The following is a 21,631-nucleotide window of genomic DNA, read 5'->3' as shown; positions in this document are numbered from 1 at the left end:
CTTGGTCGTACGTATCCAGTAACGAGACGAATTTATTGTTGTCTTTTGCTTCTTCGCACAGCGTTTGAACCTGTTGTACAATATTATCTGGATGACTAGTAGTCGGTGGGACAACCATTGTTTTTATCGACTCTATTTGATTTCTATCATTCGATTCAATGATCGATTCTCTTCTACATTCACTTTGCCACGGTTTATACTGTTTATAGCAAGTATTTCTGTTTTTAAAAATATGTCGAGTCATAATCTTTTCATCTTTCACAACTTTCAGTTTTTTGTAAGGCATAGTCGATTCTTCGTCAAATATATTTGTTTTTATCATATTTCTTCTATGACATTTCAATATAAATTTGACTCTTGGTAATGGTTTGTCGTCCACAACGTTTTTGGAATCAGTTTCCTTGGTATAAGAAACATGATTTATTTCATTAAGATGGTGTTCAGATATCACCGAATTGTTTATACTGGATGGCTCTACAAACATTTCTTGGCATATCAATTCATTATGATTTAAGAAACTACCAACAGAACCAATTAAATCTTCGTCTCCAATAATATTATTTGAATTGTTATGACTTTTATATTCGACGTAGTTTATTAAACCAGGTCTTGATATAGTTAAATCTACGGCCTCGTAAATTTCATTTGAATTATGTTGAAATTCTAATTCATCTTGATTTATTGTGCTAGGTTCAGATGTAGTCAAATCTTCAGCCTTGTCAGTTTCATTTGAATTAAGTTGAAATTCTAATCCGTCTTGATTTATTGCACTAGTCAAATTTTTGAGCTCATAAATTACATTTAAATTTTGTTGAAATTCTAATTCATCGTGATTTACTGAACTAGGCCTAGATCTAGTCAAATCTTCAGAATCATTAATTGTACTTGAATTCTGTTGACATTTTAATTCGTCTTGATTTAATGAACTATGTTCAGATGTAGTCAAATCTTCAGCCTTATCGGTTTCATTTGAATTCGGTTGTAATTCTAATTCATCTCGATTTATTGAACAAGATCCAGAACTAATCAAATCTTCAGACTCATAAATTGCATTTGAATTCTGTTGAAATTCTAATTTATCTAGATTTATTGGACTAGGTCCAGAACTAGTTGAATCTTCGAACTTCATATATTTCATTTACATTTTGATGGTATAATAATTCACCTTGGTTTATTGAACTAGGTCTAGATCTAGTAAACTCTTCAACCTTGCAAGTTTCATTTGAATTCTGTTGAAATTCTAATTTGTCTTGATTTATTGGACTAGGTCCAGGTGTATGTAAATCATTAGCCACGTCAGTTTCATTCGAATTTTCTTGAAAGTCTAATTCATCTTGATTTGTTGAACTAGATGCAGAACTAATTGAATCTTCAACCTCTTTAATTTCTGTTACATTTTGATGGTATTTTAATTCACCTTGGTTTATTGTACTAGGTCTAGATCTAGTAAAATCTCTAGCTTCGTAATTTTCATTTGCATTTTGTTGAAATTCTAATTCATCTCGATTTATTGAACAAGATTCAGAACTAGTCAAATCTTCAGACTCGTAAATTTCATTTGAATTTTGTTGAAGTTCTAATTCGTCTTGATTTTTTAAACTAGGTCTAGATCTAGTTGAATCTTCAACCTCGTATATTTCATTTACATTTTGATGGTATATTAATTCACCTTGGTTTATTGAACTAGGTCTAGATCTAGTAAACTCTTTAACCATGTAAATTTCATTTGAACTCTGTTGAAATTCTAATTTGTCTTGATTTATTGGACTAGGTCCAGGTGTATGTAAATCATTAGCCACGTCAGTTTCATTCGAATTTTCTTGAAAGTCTAATTCATCTTGATTTGTTGAACTAGATGCAGAACTAATTGAATCTTCAACCTCTTTAATTTCTGTTACATTTTGATGGTATTTTAATTCACCTTGGTTTATTGTACTAGGTCTAGATCTAGTAAAATCTCCAGTTTCGTAATTTTCATTTGCATTTTGTTGAAATTCTGATTCATCACGATTTATTGAATAAGATTCAGAACTAGTCAAATCTTCAGACTCGTAAATTGAATTTGAATTCTGTTGACATTTTAATTCGTCTTGATTTATTGAATTAGGTCCAGAACTAATTGAATCTTCAACCTCATTAATTTCAATTAAATGTTTATGGTAATTTAATTCGTCATGTTTTAATGAACTAACTGAGTCAATCTCAACCATTTCATCGGAATATTTTTGGAATGTTAATTCATTATTTAATAATTTAGATTCGCATTTAATTGAATCGTCGATTTCGTCAACAGCATTTGAATTTTGATTGTTTATTAAATCAGTGTGACTTAATGAACAAAGTCTAGGAGTAATCGAATCTTCAATCTCGTACATTTCATTTGAATTCTGTTGGGGTGTTGATTCGTCATGGTTTACTGAAATAAGTTGAGGATTATTTGAATTTTTAGCAACTAACATTTCCATCCGTTGTTCGTCATGATTTAATGAACTGAATCCAGAACAAGTTAAATCTACGGCATCAACAGTTTCTTTTGAACGATGCATGGATATTGATTCATCGTAATGAAATAAGTTCGGTCTATAACTAGTTAAATCTACAGCCTGAACAGTTTCCGCCGAACGATGTTGTGATATTGACTCGCCGCAATTTGATACATTCGGTCCATAACTATTTAAACCTTTAATCTCGATTACCTCATCAGAATTTTGATGGTGGATCAGTTCAACATGACTTAATGTACAAGATCCAGAATTGATAGAATCTTCAACTTCGTAAATTTCATTAGTATTTTGTTGTGAATTTAATACAAACGAATTGAATGAACTAGATTCTGAACAATTATTTTTGGTATACTCTTTTTTGTCTGTATTTTTTACAGTGTTTAATATATCACATCTTAAGTTTTCAAATATATTTAATGTAGCATCACCTTGACTTGCGTTTGTCTTCATTTTTTTTATAGGTTGCCAATTATTTTTATTATTTGACTGTATATCACCTTCTTTAATGTCTTCAGTGTGTTGTTCTACTGACGTAGCAGAGTTTTTATTCATATTCGAATCATCTGTACTATATTCTATAAACGTTGGTTTGCTTTTCTCATCATTAATCGATTCATTGTGTTCAACTGAAACAGTCGTCATACGATCAGTCGAATTATTCACAAGTTCTTGTAGTAAAACACTACCAGTTTCTTTAAATTGATTGTCAGATGCATCACGATGCACCTCCATATTTGTTCCTTTACAAATTTCATCAATAACGTAGGAGTTGTTATTTTTTAAATTTAGATCTTCAGTAATTTCCTGACTTTTAGAAACATCACATTCAATATCGCTTTGACAAGAATTTTCCAATATATTAGTATCATTTTTTTCAGTATTCAAAGTCGATAAATTATCATATATATTTTCAAAAATATTCTCAACTTCTGAGTTATCACTCCGATTAAAATTCCTTTCAGTATTACAATTATTTAGATTATTATTTTCAGTGTTTTTATTTTGATAATCAAAATTAGTTTGTGTCTTTGGGTTTTCAAGGTTTAGTTTATCTTGTACATTGTTAACAATACAACCAATTTCAAAAACACAGTCCCCATTATTTTCATGGTTAATATTTTCAGTTTCAATTAAATTATGACGTTGTGCATCATTATTACAATTTAAGTCTGATGTTTCTTCAATTTGTAACTCTTCTTGAATATCTAGAGCGTTTTTGTAATTTGTTTCTAGTTTACCTTTGTTTTTATCGTCATTTATTTCCAATCCACAGTTAGTTTTCATTTGACTTTCATTCGTAAATATTTCATTTGAGCTTGTTGGTTTTTCGATATTAGTAGAAGAACATTCTATTCCTAAATTTTGAATAATCCTTGTATTAAAATCAAATGCATCCATTTTTTCTAAATTATGTATACCACTATTATTATTATCTAATTCAAAAATAATTTTTCTATTGATATTATGTTCAACTTCTTCTGCAATGTTAGAATTCAATTTTGATTTAAAACAATCTTTGTTTCTATCTGATTCGTGTTTTTTATTAGTTTCAATTGGAATAACTTTACTTGTAGATTTGGAATTTAATTCAAAAATATTTGATTCAAAATCAACATTTGAATTTTTTCGAATATGAAACCGTTTGTTAGTATTCAAATCATTATAATTTATTTGGCTAATGCTGTCAGTTTCAATAGAATTATTAGCTACGGTAGTTTCTTTAGAAATTTCAGATTCAAGAATACTTTTTTTATTATTATTAAACCCAAAATTACGATCTTCTATATTTAAATAATCAAAATTATTATTTTTTATACTTGATATTTTACAAATATTTTTTGTGTTTTCGTGTTGAGGCTTGTAGGATTCGACTTTATTTATACAATTTGAATTATTGTTTTCATTGGCATTGTGGATTTGTCTAACATGGCAATCCATGTTGAAGTCTGAGTCTTTTACAGAATTTATAACTGAATGAATATTTTCATTATTTTGCAATTCAAATTCTTGTACATTTTCTTTGTGATATTTAAAAATTGTTGTATCTGATTTTTCATGGCTACTAGTTTCTTGTTGGTCCAAGACAGCTGTTTTGTTTTTGTTTTCATCAAAATAGTTTTTAATCAAAAAACTTGATTGAAAATCACACTGGAAAGGCAACTGAGTATTGTTTGATGATGTTGTATTAGTGTCGGAAGTGTTAATTGACTCAACTTCATTTATATCTTGATCTCCAATTTGATCATTAATCCTTTCTTCAAAACATTTATGAACAATATCTTCATGGAATGATTTATTAGATTCATTATTACAATGTATATCGAACCCAAACGACGTTTCAAATTCATCAAACGCATCTCGATATTTCTGGTCATTTGTTTTCGAACTTTCTAAACAATTAAGAAAATCGTTAGAGCTAATTTTATCATTCTCGATAATATTAATTTTACTATCGGCTAAATTACAATTTGTATTTCCTGGCAATATCATGGTTTTATCCTGATAATTTTCACCCTTATTTGACTTCGGTAATGTATTGCGATTTTCGGGAGTACTCTTAAATTGTGTAATTTCTACATCACACTGAACAACTGCACAAGACGAACTATTTGAGTTTCCTTTTAGTACAAACTTTTCAGACCAAACATCAAATTGATTTAATTGACCACTATTGTACTTAGATTTTAAGTCTGTTACGTTGAATGCGTTCGTAAGATTTTCTTTCAAATTGTTTTCAGTTGTATTTGTTACAACACTATCATTGTCGACACATGTATTATCGTATTTTAGCTTCTGTTTTATGACTGTATATATTTGGCTTGGATCTCGTAGAGTAGGTTTAACAATATTAAGTTTGGAGGGTGCTGAAACAGGCGCTAAAGGTTCTTTTTCTTTAAAACTTGGGAGACCAACAAAATCCAGTTTATTCTGATCATTCCTATAATTTAATGTTTCATTTAATGTTGTTATACACTTAGATTCATTTAGATGTTCAAAAATTGAACCATCAGCCCGGTGTTCATTGTCATCCTTTTTAAATTGCAAATACTCTTGCGGTTCATTTATAACTGGCAATTCAAACCCATCACTGAAATCAGGTATTCGGTTATTCAAATTAAAAACATCTCGAGATGGTCGATTAGAAGGTAATAAATCATTGGATTTTGAAAATGGAGGCATTTCTTTGACTACCAATGTATCATTAGTATGATTTTCACTTGAAATATTATTATTTTTTGTCGATTCTTCCAAAGGAGTCATCTGGTTCGGAAATAGATGGTGGTGGGAATTATCATTAGATGGCGTATTCATTATTTTTTTACCAGAATGATTTTCATAGCTTTCAATAAAGCTCCAGCCATCAAAAAACGAATCATGATGAGAATTAGATTTACTGTTTACCGTCAAGTCCACACATGGTACATTATCTTTCCAGCGAGTAGAAATGTTTTTCTCTGAATTCATACCATCTAAAATATTATAATTACTTCTTTCATATAAACAAGAAGGTTCCATAATCATGTTCGTGTTTTTCATAATTTTATCGAGATCGTTGGATAAATTCCAATTAATGCTTTCAAAATCAGTTTGTGTTGATACTTTATCGTGTTTATTTTTATCGCAACCAGTTCTCTGTATAACACTTTCATGAAATCCGTTGTATTCTTGTCTATGTGGTGATACTATAACTGGAAAATTTCTATTGCTCGCATCTATTTGTTGAATTGAATGTTGATTGTTAGAAACTATAGAGTTATAACTATTGTTTTGGTTAAATACTTTATTACACTGGTTATTGATGCTGCCATTTGGTTTATTGTCACTTGACGTAATCTTTTCAAACACGAAAGGGTTGCCTTTAGTTTCATCGGTTAGGGAAGAAAAGTCGAGAGGTTTCATAATAACACTATGGTCGTACAAAGATGTATTCAAATGCTGTTCGTGGACACCTTGGTCTAAATGCCATGGCGACGTTTCTTCATTGGTAACATTTAAACATTTTTTTGTTATATTTTCCACAATGCACGAGGAGTTCACATTTTTTGATTTTATAGTTGATGCTTTGTTACTTTCATTGAAGACAAAAGAATGTACTTTGGGAATAGAATCCTTATTACAATTGAGTTTATTCATGGTAGGAGGTTCAATACATTTATCGGCGTGATGTTGTAAGTCAAACATTTGTGGGCTTTGAATATATTTTGACGTATTTTTGTCACAACTTTCAATGGACCGATTTGTTTGAGTTATTTGCCCTGTATAAGCTGCTGTTCCAAACGATACGCCTTCGTTTTCTTGCGATTTACTCAAATTAAAAATCCTGTCAGCTAATCTTTCAATGAGATCTGTAGATGAAATATCTGTATTTTTTTTACCGTACCAAGCAACCATTCCATCAAAATTAACGCTATAACTTTTTTCAGACTGAGAATTTAACTCAGGCGATATTTTTTTCTCAGTAATGAATGGTTTAATGATTCCAGTTTCCCGTTTAGTGTAATCTAGGGGTTCGAAATTAGATTTCGAAGGTAGTTTGGGTTTATTGTTTAAAGAATTAATTTCATTTGTTTCAGCGGTAATAACTAATGGATTTTGATTTTCTTTAAGTACTTTTTCTAAATTTTCGTAGGATACTACATTTAGTTTTTCTTGAATTTTAGTCAATGCATCTCCATCAAGTGTCATACAATCGAGTACCACTATGGGCTCTGCTGTTTCAGAAGATTTTTCACCGATTTCTTCTTCTCCTTCATCCCAAGTCGCCAAAAACTCGCGTACGTTTAAATTACTCTTTGAAGTATCTTTTGTCATAATTTGAGGGGGTTTAAATGATTCACTAGGTATTTGTACATCTGAATAAGGCACTGGTTGACTATTATAGTACTGTTGTAATGAAGACGGATTTTGAATGTTTTGAGATAAAATAGGAAATCTCGAACTGTGATCGTGTGGTACATACTCAGTCGTATTGTTTTTTGAAGGATTATGATAGACTGGAGGTCGATAGTCATGTACATCAGGTAAAGGTGGAATGTAATTATAAGGTATATGATTTGTAGCACTTGTAGGTTTTGAATAAGGGTTACCTTGATAGTTTGGTAATCTTTGATAACTTTTTTCCCTACTAAAATCGTGCGACACCGGCCCGGTATGACGGCCAGTAGGTCGTAATCTTTCGTTAGACCAATTAGGATTGGCTGCAGGTGGAATCCACAAGTTATTAGCTGGAGGACAATAATTTGTATTGTTTAAATATGAACTACTATATTTTTGTTGATAACAATTTTGTGTATCGTATTTAACTGGTAAATCATTTGGAATGTATGGTAGGAACTGTTCGGAGCACGGAGTTTTCAAAGTCTTTTTTGATTTATAAGATCGATTTAATTGTTGCATTGGTCTTGGGTTATATAACACTTGTGGTGGGGATGCTTTTGGTATGTTTTGAGACCTGAGCCGACAACACGGTTGACAGCATTGCGGCAAATTCTGTCCGTACACATTTGTAGGTACATATTGATTAGTAGCTGGCGAGTATGGAGTAGGAAAGTCAAGATTATAATATCTGGAATGAAAGCCGTACAAATGTTCAAGCCGATGGTTTGCATTCCACTGATAGACTGGTGTAGAAGGTTCCGCCGAAATAAGAGAATTTTGGTGTATTGAGGCGACATTATGAGACGGAACATGGGCAGATGGACAATTTGTAGTTCCATAATTTATTTGACCATCTCTCAAGCTGTTTAACATAACTCTTCAGAGGATCTACAAAAGCTGCTGAAAAACATTTAAATAAAACATATTATTAATTAACTGTATTAGCTTATTGAAATGTATCTAGTGTAGATACCTATACACTTTATGATATATATATAATATATATATACAATATTTAATTCTGAGTATCTAAACTATATACTGAAATAGAATACATTTTAAAGGCAACACGATATAATTAATATTCGTATATAATAATGTTAACATTATTTTTGTAAATAAACTAAACTATAATATTCAAAAAGGTCAAAATAAATACAAGATAGATTAGGTTAGGTACTCTTGAAATTATTATAACCGTGAGAGGTCTGCTTGGAACTGAAATCCTAATGGCTAATACCATTGATACTACTCATTACATTTTAATTTAATACCATTGTAGGTACGTTTAACTATGACGTTTAAATTGTTTATAACATATTACCATTGATTATACATAGTATAATAATACTATGTATAATCAATGATATTACGTTTAAACATCTGTACATGAAATGTACTACAAAATCAAACATTTATCTTTATTTTCTGTATCGTTTTTTCCATAGATATTATTATATGTGAAATATGTAATATGTATAATATGTAATTTATGTGTAAAGTATATATTATACTATATAATCTTTTATTTTCTATAAGGACATTGGTTATTCCGACGAAAATGTTTTCAATAGGTAGGTATCTATATTATCTACGTTTCCGTTTCTATGGAATAATCGATAAACATAATAACATAACCCCTTCAAACCTTTCAGAAATACAAATATAATGACAAATCCAAATTTTAATTGAATAATAAAACATAATATTATTATATGAAGGCATACCTATATATTGTGATATTATTTTAATGAATTTAAATGACTTGAGATTAATGAACATAACAAACTAAACGAATATATGCGTATGATTGAATGCATGTAAAATAATTAAGGATTCCAAATAAAAATTAATTTTTTTATTGCAGACTAAAGTGTGTTGTGACTTGTGATCGTTTGCAATTTTGCATAGTTCGAAAAGCAACAAACTAATACCCCCAAACTATATATATGCCTCATGTTCGATACATACTTATTTATAAATTAGCATACCTACTCATCATTTACCAACTTCATATTTTAATAAATGTTTGGCAAAAGTTTAGTATATGTAGGTACATATACGTAATTTTATAAGTTACCTATGTGTTTTCATCTGTTAAATAAACCAGATCATACGCCTATACTCACAGTTAAGCAAACAGTAAAAATGTAAATGTTTACTGCCAACTGTGGCTATATAATTGCTAGCGTGAATAAAATTTTAAAATTCAGATGTGTATAAAATATGTTTTGCGTAGAATATATAATAACTGCATATTATATAGTTCTGTACAGTGTGAATTATTTAAAATTTTCAACAATTTTTCAATAACAGTCGTTTGGTTTTTTTTTTTTTGGACGTGTATTTTTCTAATGGTAAAGTATATTAATGATATAGGCTATACTATATATTAATATATAATATAACATAATACTTACCACATAGAATTTATGCATCAACAAATTCTATTTTAATATTTTAAACCACCCTGCATACCTACATTCCGGTATATATTTTAATATAATGCGTTAAAGAAATATTTTGAAAATTTTTTTATGTTAATATAAATAAGAAAAATCAGTTAATATCGTTTCTCAAACGAATATTAGGAAAAAATAATATGAAACCAAAGTTATCTGGAGAGCATGCAAATGGAATATTAGCAAGACCTTGACAAATCACAACGAACTAAATATGTTCTTGTATCTTTTTTTTTATATATTTTGTATAGGTACAATTATTTATAGGTTAAAAATACCTCGTAAGTAACACTTTCAGTAGGTTCATTAAAGCTTATATCCACATTCAATTTTCGATCTGAATTATGCCTGAAAAATGTAAGTACCTACCTAATAATTTTATTGCAATTCTTTAAGGGTTAAATACGTTCAAACTGTATTACATTCATACTAAACGCTATTTCAAAAACCCCAAAAACTAAACCAATTCACAATAAATCATTATCAATAATAAAAAAAATATGCAGATGCCTATAATTTTTATATTAATTATACATACATACAAATATAATAATATATATTATAATGTATTATAATATACATAAATTAATTTACCTAGGTACAAGTATTAACAATAGTTATAGAAAACCAATAAAAAACGTATGATTATCGTGCAATTATGTAGGTACCTACATGCAATTATTTGATTAAGTCATCAGTCATCCTCAATATGAATTATCAATATTTTTTATGAATATTATTATTATTGTATTAAAAAGCAATAATGTAATTGAAGCATTATTGTACAAATTACGTAACAACATAATACAATTGCGGTCGCGCATTGATAAGTTGATATTATAATAGTAGCTGCATTATCTTTATAACGTCCAGTTATAGATACACACTATAATATTCTACACCCACCTATTATCATTATTATACGAATAAGATCAATTTTTCGTTGGAACTACAACTGCCAAATATTTATAAAATATACAACTCAGTTTAGAAACCAAGATAAACCTCGTTTTCTATAACGTAATAATAATACCGTCATTATACGATACGTGTTTTGTGAATGTTAGTTGGCTTCATTAGTATAGCATATTATACCCACTGTACACATATTACATACTTATAAGTTATAACTATATTAGAACAGAGTAAAACAACAGAGCCTTTACGAAAAGAAAAAGCTATTGATTTTTCAAGAAGACAATTGAAGTTGATTTAGACATTTTACATATTAAAATACCCAAAAAAATACGCACCTATAATATTGATTAATTAACTAATTATGGAAATGTTTCTAATGTGGTTCTGTAGTTTACAAAATTACAATGCAATCATTATTTAATGAGTTACAATATTTTGGTAAGTATTATTAGGTTGATTATATTTTACTTGCTTTCTGGAAGTCACCAAAAGATAATTTTTTATTTCTTAGTTTACGATATCTATATATAGAGTATAATGACGTCTCGTTAATTTTACATTATATTCTATATTGTCTATTAATTAAATCTTAGGTAAATCTTTGTTGTGTATATTAACTAAAAACTAGGTAAAATAGTTTGAAGTAATTTATATTAATTATAATAAAATAAAAACGATCTAATAATAATAAATTATAATTATAATACTAAATAGTAACTAATATTTTACATTATTTAATTCCTAGTCCAATTTATAAATACTATTTAACAAATTAAAAGTTATCTATTATATTGTGTTACGTTTACATGAAAAAAATGTTTGGTAAAAACTATATTAAAAACTAAATCTCGATTCGAAAAAAAATGTATGACCTATAGTTTGTTTATTTTCTCTATCTCGACTAAATAATATAGTAAATAGTAAATATACTAGGTACTATACAGCTATAGGTATACTGTGTAGTATAATATTATATGTATTACGTGTTTGATATTGCATAACCTATTTTTTTCCGAACCATCGTGTACCTATTGCATAACGTACAGGTTCTTTTTTTAATATATACATCAAATCCCTGACCAAATTTCAAGTATTAAAAATTAAGAGTCGTAGATAAAGAAAAATACGTCCTTATAAGTATTTGAATTTTCGATTCCAGAGGAAGCTATGTTTTTAATTTTATAAATTGATTGAACAGTGATGACGTGTTTTTTCCAAATTTCTGATTAATAAATCGTGAAGTTAAAGACATTTCTTGTTTGAAATCTTATTAAAAATGTGTTAGTGCTCAAAAACATAAACTTGGCAGCGAAATTGGTAGTGTATAATAATATAATAGATTAATAAAATGTATATCTATATTTTTGTTATTATATGAAATAGTAGGTCTGAAAAAATCACAAGTTTTACAACGAAATATGTCAGAGACGTATAAATAATTGTTTTTCAGATTCAGTTTGACGAACGGAAACGCATTGGATTGTAATGATCAATGGTTGTATAACAAGTATATTTATGTTTTTTCTCAGGTAGAAGAAGGGTGGCTTCACATGTTTTGGGTAGTAACTAGTAGACATGGAAAAGCTAGTTAAGACTTAAGATTCCAGTAAGTTCAGTGGAAGAAACAAGCTTGAAGGGAACAAAATAATAATATGTAGTATCCATGCTTATTTTTTCTTCAATTATTTTTCTTCAGAAGTATGTACTTACTATTTTGCAATTGTTAACATTGTTTATTAAACCAAAAAATATAAATTTTTCAAAAATCGTGTTAGCCTCAGAATAAATAAAAAAAAACGACTTTTTCAAAAAAAACTAGAACGTATTTACGCTAAATATGATAAAATACCTAATTAAATATTGTATTTTATAAATATGTGGCCGCATAGCATTTGCGCATCGTCTGTTTACCTTTGTCAAAATATTGTCTATTTACCTGCAACAATAGAAATGTATAAAAAATAATTTTTGATTGAAAATGCAATGATTGTCAATTGTCATATATCATATGTAATAAATAGATACAATTAAAAATAAATTGCGTTAATTCAATTTAATTGTAGTCATAATTATATAAATGTAGATGCAACATATTTATGGATATATTATATTTAGATAATGAATGATATAAGATTTTTAAGTTTAAAAATAATAAAGATACATATCAATAAGTTTTTGTTAAATAAGCATTTAAAGAGTTTACATTTTGACAAAACTCAAAAATCAATAGGTAACGACAAAATTATCGATTTAAAAAAAAAAAATTTTTTTTATTCAGTAGTAAAAAATGTTATTTATTAATTTATAGTCTAGTTTTTGACGTTCAGAAGCCCGTAGAAAATGATAGAAACCACTAGAAATGTAAAAAACAACTTGCCATTTTTGGTATGCTCCTTTTTTTCAATTCTATTGTTAAATAATATTGATGCGAAAATGATTTGCGACCTTTAAACGGTTGATAAGCTAATGATGTATAGCCCAAAAATCGAACTGTCTTACAAAAAAGGTCAAAATTTACAGAAAGGTAATAAATTTTACAATGGTCAAATTTGATTCTTCCTTCATATTTAACGTAAAAAAAGATAGGCAACTGGGTGTCGTTCTGCTGTAAAGTAGGTTATACAAGTGGGTAATCCACTGCGTAATGGATGGTGTTAAATTTGAATTCAATGATAGGTATGATATCATTATATATACGAAAAACGATTCTAAGCGAAGACAGCCTATGGTATTACTTTAAGTATATTTGATGATATTATAGTGAATAAAGTAATTAATTTACCTATTTTCGTGGAACCTTGTTTAAATTTTGAATCCTTTAAAACTATAAAAGTTAAACATTTTATAAATTTTTATCTATAAAATAATTTTTGATTGCTATATTTAGTATGGGAAATGATAAAATAAATATATGGTGTAAGTATCTACAGTTATTCGTTTTTGAGTTACAACAAAATAAGAAAATCACTACATACATTCTCATGAGAAATCGAGAAAATATTCAATTTTGTAAACATTTCAACTTCAAACGTTCATTAAAATTTAATTTGACTTTACGGTAGATATTTTTTTTTTTATTAAATAAGAGATTTTTATGAGGAATCTTGCATTAAATTTTCAAATCTTAGATTTAAAAAGAAAAATTTTTATTAATTCCAACTCGAAATAATTTGCACATTTTCATAATTAAATTTCGAACTTTAAATGTTAATAAAAAAAACTGTGACTGTATTTTTAATATTTTTGAACTGCCATTGTAACAATATATTAGGAGCCCTGTATAATACATTTTTTAAGCTTTTTGACCTAATGAATAAAATTGTATTGACATTTATAGAAGAAAAAACTAAAAAAAATGAAACTTAAAATGTCCGTTAACAGCTGAAAGCAAGTCAAAATATTTTGAAAGTTTTATGGTGTACCCTCGGGTGTGCCTATAGGGAATGCCAAGGGGAATTCTAATATAAGCATTCAGTGACAATTTCATGTTCTACTGCCCCAAACGGCGATGGCAAACATAAATTTAAAAAAAACATACATCATAGTAAAATTAATACATTCATCGCTCCACTCAGAATCTAAAACAAAATTGTTTTATGAACATTTTTTTGAGGGTACATACCACGATTTTTTAAAAAAAATTAATTATTTTCCCGTTTTTTTTTTTTTTGGTATAACTTATAATGTAAAAATGAGCAATACATTATAACACAAATAAAAAAATCACATTTTGATAAGCATTAGGCACCAACTGCATTTTAGTCGAAAAAAGTTAGCATTAAATTCAGAAATAATTATTCTGAGATTGTTTAATTATTTTACGGACAAGTGCTTTTTATTTTTAACGGTTTTTAACGATAATAAATTTCCCCTCCACCTGGTCGCACTTTATAGATGGTAGGTACTTACTTTAAAGATTAAACGGACGAAATGAAAAACTACAAACAATTTTCGAACGTTATTGAAGAAATATACGTGTGCAATATTTTAGAAAACACTAAGGGCCGTTCTTACAATTTAAAATATTAACCAACACTAAACCGACCGAATTCTGCCGTTAATAAAATTTATTATCAGTCGGTCACTTAACCGACACTTTACTGGACATTGTAATAACGGCCCCAAGTCACTAACTTTAAAAAGGTAAAAGCCTTCAAGAAATTTTCACGAACATTTATTAGGTTGAATTCTTCAAATCTATCGTCATTTTTCAAATCACACTAGTTTTCTATGAACAAAAATTTAAACAAGCACTTCAACGGTTTATTTAAATTTAACTTCACAACCATTATCAATTGTCTTAATACTTTGCCCCTGTATTTGTCTGTACATTATACAATACCTAATATGTGATATGTCCTATACAAAATAATACGTCTATATACCTCGGTCTATACAGTTTAGTTATGTACTAATTAATATTGTAAACAATCAGTCAATCATTTTCCAATACCAATAAGCCCGAGAATAAACACGCTAACGTACACATTAAATTCGCCATCTAAATAATAATATTAAAACGAAGAGTTTTCGTCTATCTGCGAGGAGCATTACGCGATATCGCGAAGGGCTGAATAGTGCATATCTCTTAGTGCCCTCGACGAACATTTGGCCCCCAGGACTAGCAGTTTTAAACTGTTGATTACGAGGTTGATTATTAACATAATACATTTTTTTGTATCAATTAAAACATGCATGCTCGGCTCGAAGACACGAGTCACACAACAATGTTATACCTTACCGTGCTATACTACAAATATAATAATATAGGTATATTATGTAAAAACGTCGGCACGCCACGATGCAATATGCATCAGCTGTTTTAGATGGCAGTCAATCATTGTATTCTACCTCTGGTTAAACTATAAAATGTTTAACGAGCAATCGTTTTATTTAAATGCAACGTATAATGAAGTTATAAAAATATTATACAATTTATTGTCCAACCATCGTTATATTACCAATATTTAATTTATTTTTTAACTGCAAGGCTATGTACGAGCTAATTAATCTTAACTCGAACAAATATTTTACTTTAATTATTTTATAGGTTTGTAATAATAGTTATTAACGAGGTTATTAAGGTATCAATGTTAAAATATTTATTTTGTTAGAACCTAAATATTGGTGTATCGAGGTAAATATTCACGAATTCACATATCAACAAAATAATATATAGAATGTGTGTTATCCACCTAATAAATCAATGAACAATAGTAATTTAAGTAATTATTATTTATACCTACTTACTAGTGACTATACAAATATGAAATATTACACAACAAAATAGATACCTGAGTGATGGGTATCCAAATATAGTATTTTATTCTAAATGTAATAAAAAATCTATTGGTTTTACGACCATGTATTATTATTTATTTGTTTAGTTCTACAAGTTTCTATAGTAGGAGTGTTCCAAAAGTATCATGTTATTATAATCTCTAATAGAAGTCAGAAAAAATTAACAGTTTTTTTTTTATTATTTAATTTGTTTTTTATTTTATTGACTTTTATTTTAAAATACTATTATTTGGTATGTTACTTAATAAACAAATACCTACCTATACCGTTTTACCAGTTGCAGCAATACATCAATGACAGCATAGCGGACATTAAAAAATATATTTTGAGGTTAATATCTATTTTAATATAATTTAATACCTAACAATGTATAATTTATATAAATACTATTATACCTATTATACTAAATTATTAATTGGTTTTTATGTTTTTGGATACAAATTAATATTTGGTAGTCTACGTACTGAACCATGACCAAGGCCAAAATTATCTTTAATAAATAGGTAAACTATGAAGTTAGGCGTATAAATAAAAAATAATCTGTAGGTATAATTAGATAAGTAGATGAGTACACTATGTAATATATTATTTACCTAATTCAATTCACAATTCAGCATAATACATTTATCAGGGTATTTATCTTATCTTATTATCTACTTATCTACTTAACATTTTATGTTTAAATTCATCTCTAGAATTAGATTCTAGTTAATCATAAATTACAGTAGCTTATAAAATATATAAATAAATGAAATCATATAAAAATAAAACACAGTTAAATCATTAATTTAAAATATATTATATTGAGAATAATTGTAGAATTAAGCAAAAGCAAAAGGTAACAATAGGTACCTCTATATTATGAAGATTCGAGTTTTTGATTTTTTATCTACATAAATAATTTAATTACCTACCAAATATGTATATTTTAACTGTATGAGGAGTGCATTAAAATGTTACAATTTTTAAAATAGAAAAATGTCAAACAATATGTTGAAAATGCATTAAAAGTCAATGATAAAAAGATAATTTAACAAAATAGTAGGCACCTACCTACCTCTATATCACAATATTGAATATATGTTTAATTACTTATGTAATAAGTAATTACTTACTAATTTACAACATAGTAAAACAGTAGGTAAATAAAATGTATAGAATCTAGTACCAAAATTGATTTTTACACAACTTTTCACATATGTACCTAAAACAAACCATTTTATAACCACTAACTGATTTTTACCAAAATATTTAATCTCTATATACATAACAATTTAAACAAGATGTACCTACCTAAGCTGAATATTGTTTATGCAATGATAAAATAATAACAGTTGTTGACAGTAATTATAACTTGGCATTGAAGTGCTAGTGTATACAACTGAAACGAACGTTGTGCACTCGGTTGTGCACTTGTGTACTAGGTATTTTAATAATCATTATAATGTATTAATATTATTGAAATCAATAGAAATTATGCTATTGAATAAGGCACCTAATACTTATACAAAAAAAAAAATTAAATGAAACATATAATTCAAATGAATGTCAATACTGAATTACATGAGATAAGTATACTAACTGTTGAAAGGTGGATTAGTAGTTTACCTACGACCTACCTACATATGATGATAGACTATTATATTATCCAAGCAGAACCAACATTAGGAACATAGGTAGGCATTGTAATGGACTTGGGTGCAAGACTTAGTAATCAAAACCAACATATGGCAGTGAGCATAAGCGGATATTTTAACGGATTTGGGGAGCTAAATATTCAAAACGGAAGTGACTGAATATCTGCCTTTGGCTCAGCAATGGGGTAAGTAACGATGACACAACTTACCTTCAACTGCTATGCGGTCATTCCGGGATTGGTGGTGGCGGGTCCTGGTGGCGAGGGAAAAAATCTCAAACAGGCGGCGACGAGAGGGTTTAAAGTCGATGATGAGGGCTGGTAGACCGGTGGGCAAGCGACGACGAAGACAACATAATATTTCGTTCGGCGCAAATTTCTCACAAGACGGGAAGGGTGGGGAAAAAAAGATTTGGGCTACGAAAACCAATAGGTAAGTAGTTAGTACGGTCTATGTAAAACGATAGACGACCACTGCGGTGGCGGTGTGCGACGTGTCTCTGTCAATTTGGCGGTGGCCGTATTATTTTCGTTATTATAATACTATTATTATTACCGTCGCTTTTATTTTTCTCTCCGCTCGCACAAAATATTTTGTCACACGCACACGCAGACACACACACGGGCGTGCACACACACTACACTGCGAGGCCGCCAATGATAAGAAACGGTTGAGGCCATGACGGTTCATTGACGAGAGAGAGACAGACCGATAGTGCCGAAAAAATTATAAAAAAATAAACAACAAACAATAACAACACGTACGATCATACGAAAGAGTACCCCCACCGAAAATCCATTTCCGTAGCAGCGCTATCTGCTGGACGACAACGATGATGAGCCGTTTACCGTACCTATATAGTTCGTAGTGCATTAATAATTATTGTAATATACTGTAATACAGTATTTTAGATATTATAGAATTAATTCTTATAATTTTTAATTAAATAAATATTAATCATATTATTATCTTAAATATTGTGAATAGTAGGTAGTTAAGTATTATAATATGTGTATGATATACCATATTATAGATTGTACCTATTTCAGTATGACATAGCCCATTACTATAGCCTATAACCTATATACAAAAAAGTTGAAAAATTGTATACAAAGTTCCATATAAATTGTTGTTTCTGGAATTAAAAAAAAAAGTCGAGGGTAATACCACAAATATTTATTATAAGCGTCTGAAATTCAAATTTCGTCGCAATTGGATATTCACGCCAATGACGTATCTAGGGTATGATTTAGTTGATATATCACCCCTAGACCATATTTTTCCCGCAGGTAACTGTTAGTACAAAACATACTTAATAATTTTTTAACTACTCAATTAATATTAAGTATTATCACTTACCTATCACTAGAGAGCTTTTATATATAATTATATATTTATATATACATTTATTATCTAGGCTTTCTACCAATCACTTATCAGCAATTTTACTCATTAGATTAGACTATGATCTATGGTTGACAAGTATGTGGTATCTACTATCAAGTATCAACAGAGTTGAAAATGTGGGAAAAAATGTCATCAAATTCTTAATTTGAATTTTAAGACAGCAATAGATTATTGCTCTGCGTCGTACGACAATAGGGCTAAAATGCACTTTACCTACACCTTCACGATTTTCATTTTTTTTTTTTTTCAAACAACTCGTTTTTTATGCTCAAAACGATGGTGTACATTTTTTTACCGGACACTATTATTTTAGAACTTAGAAGTTATAGCCTTCCAATGTTTGCGATTTTACGTTTATGTGCTTTCGTGCTACTTGACTGCCACCACAGCGTCAATAACAATTTTTTATTTTTTTTTATATATAGGTAACCGTTAGCAGCTCATCTACCTGAAGATAATTGATTTTTAACAACATTGTTGAATTCCGAGGCCTACCCAAAGTTGTTTTGCATAACAAATCAAGGAATATTTTCGATTTTTTTGTCTGAGCGCAGCGCAGCGAGCGACTGGCAACGCAAACATCACTTTTTTTTGCAACAGTTCAGCGGTCCAGCCGATAAAAAATGTAGCATAGGTAGTGAGTATAATTTTTGGGGTTATAAATTATAATAATATAAACTGAAAACTTCGATTAGCTATAACTTCGAAACTAATTTCGCGTGCGCCAAATTCTGATTTCACCAACATCTTTTTCAACCAAAAAATGCTATGTCCTATTGGCTATTGTAATACAACTTGTTAAAATACGTTAAAAAAAAATTAAAATTTGTTTTAGGCGCTGCGCGTGGCAGTCAAGTATAACGTTGCACGCAAGCACATAAACGTAAAATCTTAAATCGCAAACTCTGAAAAGCTATAACTTCTAAAATATTAGTTTCCGGTAAAAAAATTGAAATTCGTGAGGGGGTTGGATAAAGTGCATTTATTCACAATAGGATTTATATCCGAATGTAAATATAATTTTCAAAATATTGTGTAAGCTTCCTGTATTGACACTAACACCACTAAAACGTATACGAGCACAATTTTTATTATAAATATTCGAATTTCAAATGCTTACAAAGTTTGATATTTAAACAAAGATAAATGATTTTAGTAGTTTTGTTGCAATTCAAAAATATTCATGGGGACTTGAAATATTTACGTATATTATTATATTTTACTATACCTAAATATGCAATACTATAGCCAAACCGATAGGCTTAAGAGTCAACCAAGAACAAATTAATAACACTAATAATTGTGCTTAGGGACTTTTACAAAGTGTAACAAAACACCCGATAAATGAAAAATGTTTGTTTTAATAATTTAATAATTTATTTTAATAACGTATATACCTTGGCGTTACAAGTACAGTATACTATTTTTTTTTAACACTAATCGTAAACAGTTAATTACATTTTTTTGGAAAAAATTCAAAATACCTAGCCAATTTGTAAATTTGTTTTTAGGATACATTTTGATGTAAAAAATGTTTATTTAAATCACGTAAGTAAAAATATAAATTTAAAATATTTAAATATAAATTTTGTTTTGAAGTAAATTTATTTACTAACTCCTAGGTAGGTTGAGTTGTAGTTACAACTTTTATGAAATATGTTTACAATTACTTAGTTCTAGAATTTTTAGCATAAAAGGCAAAACAATAATTTTAATTTGGGATGGATTTAAGTTTGGATTTGATAAGATTGCATTTTTCATCAACTCACCATCGTCATTATACATTTTTGGATGTATTAAAATCAATGCAGCTAGATACAGTAATATTAATTAGATCTTCCAAAATGGGAACCAAAACAATAAGCTAGGACAAGTGACAACCAAAAAACATCAAATTGTTTTTAATAAGTTAATTGATAAATTAAACACAAATTAAGTTTCAAAATGTTTAAAATTGTTGGCAAATAAATTTAAACCTCGGAAATATGGAAACTAACCTAAGATACAAAATAACAAACTTAAATTATTTTAAATTTGATGGATTGATTATTTATAATTTGTTATTACTATTAATGATTACTGCTGTTTTTACTGATATTTTTAAATTTGTATTCTTAACATTTTTTACACTATATATAAATTATTTTATTTATTTTTCTATGATTCAATTTAGTAGGTAGGTATTACTGTAGTTTACCTATTTACCACCGGGAGAAATTTCATATCATTAAAATCGGGAGAGTTTACAATCGCCCATTCAAGTGAATGATATTTTTGAAATCGGGAGGCAATTCAAGTAATCTTTTTTTAAAAAATTCACTCGATGAATTCGAGTCAGATGGGAAGCAATTCGTGACTTAGTGCGAGCGCCCGGTCGGACAGACAGTCTCCACTCATAACAGTTTTTCGTATGTAATGATTTATCATTGAATTCAAATTCAACACAGCCATTCTTCAGTAGTCCAGTTATCTACTCAATGACAATTGTAACGACGTATACTTGACTCCTATTCCCAGGGCCGTA

The 21,631-nt window shown here is 28.6% G+C and overlaps 1 protein-coding gene across 2 annotated transcripts; it reads right to left on the bottom strand.

Moving 5' to 3' along the window:
* Positions 1-964: 964 nt before the first annotated feature.
* LOC100575445 (putative uncharacterized protein DDB_G0282133) lies at positions 965-18,421 on the bottom strand. Of its 2 annotated transcripts, none has more exons than XM_016801467.2 (2): positions 17,910-18,421; positions 965-8,282 (listed from the first exon to the last, which is right to left on the bottom strand). In XM_016801467.2, exon 2 carries the CDS (start codon positions 8,253-8,255, stop codon positions 1,107-1,109), a length of 7,149 nt encoding a protein of 2,382 aa, XP_016656956.1. In that variant the 5' UTR covers positions 8,256-8,282; positions 17,910-18,421; the 3' UTR covers positions 965-1,106. The 2 variants fall into 2 exon arrangements, with proteins under 2 accessions (XP_016656956.1, XP_016656960.1); XM_016801471.2 differs by having other exon boundaries at positions 965-8,279.
* Positions 18,422-21,631: the final 3,210 nt, after the last annotated feature.

This window comes from Acyrthosiphon pisum, chromosome A1 (assembly GCF_005508785.2).
Source record: "Acyrthosiphon pisum isolate AL4f chromosome A1, pea_aphid_22Mar2018_4r6ur, whole genome shotgun sequence".
Taxonomy (NCBI): domain Eukaryota; kingdom Metazoa; phylum Arthropoda; class Insecta; order Hemiptera; family Aphididae; genus Acyrthosiphon; species Acyrthosiphon pisum.
This window is presented reverse-complemented; position numbering and strand designations above follow the sequence as displayed.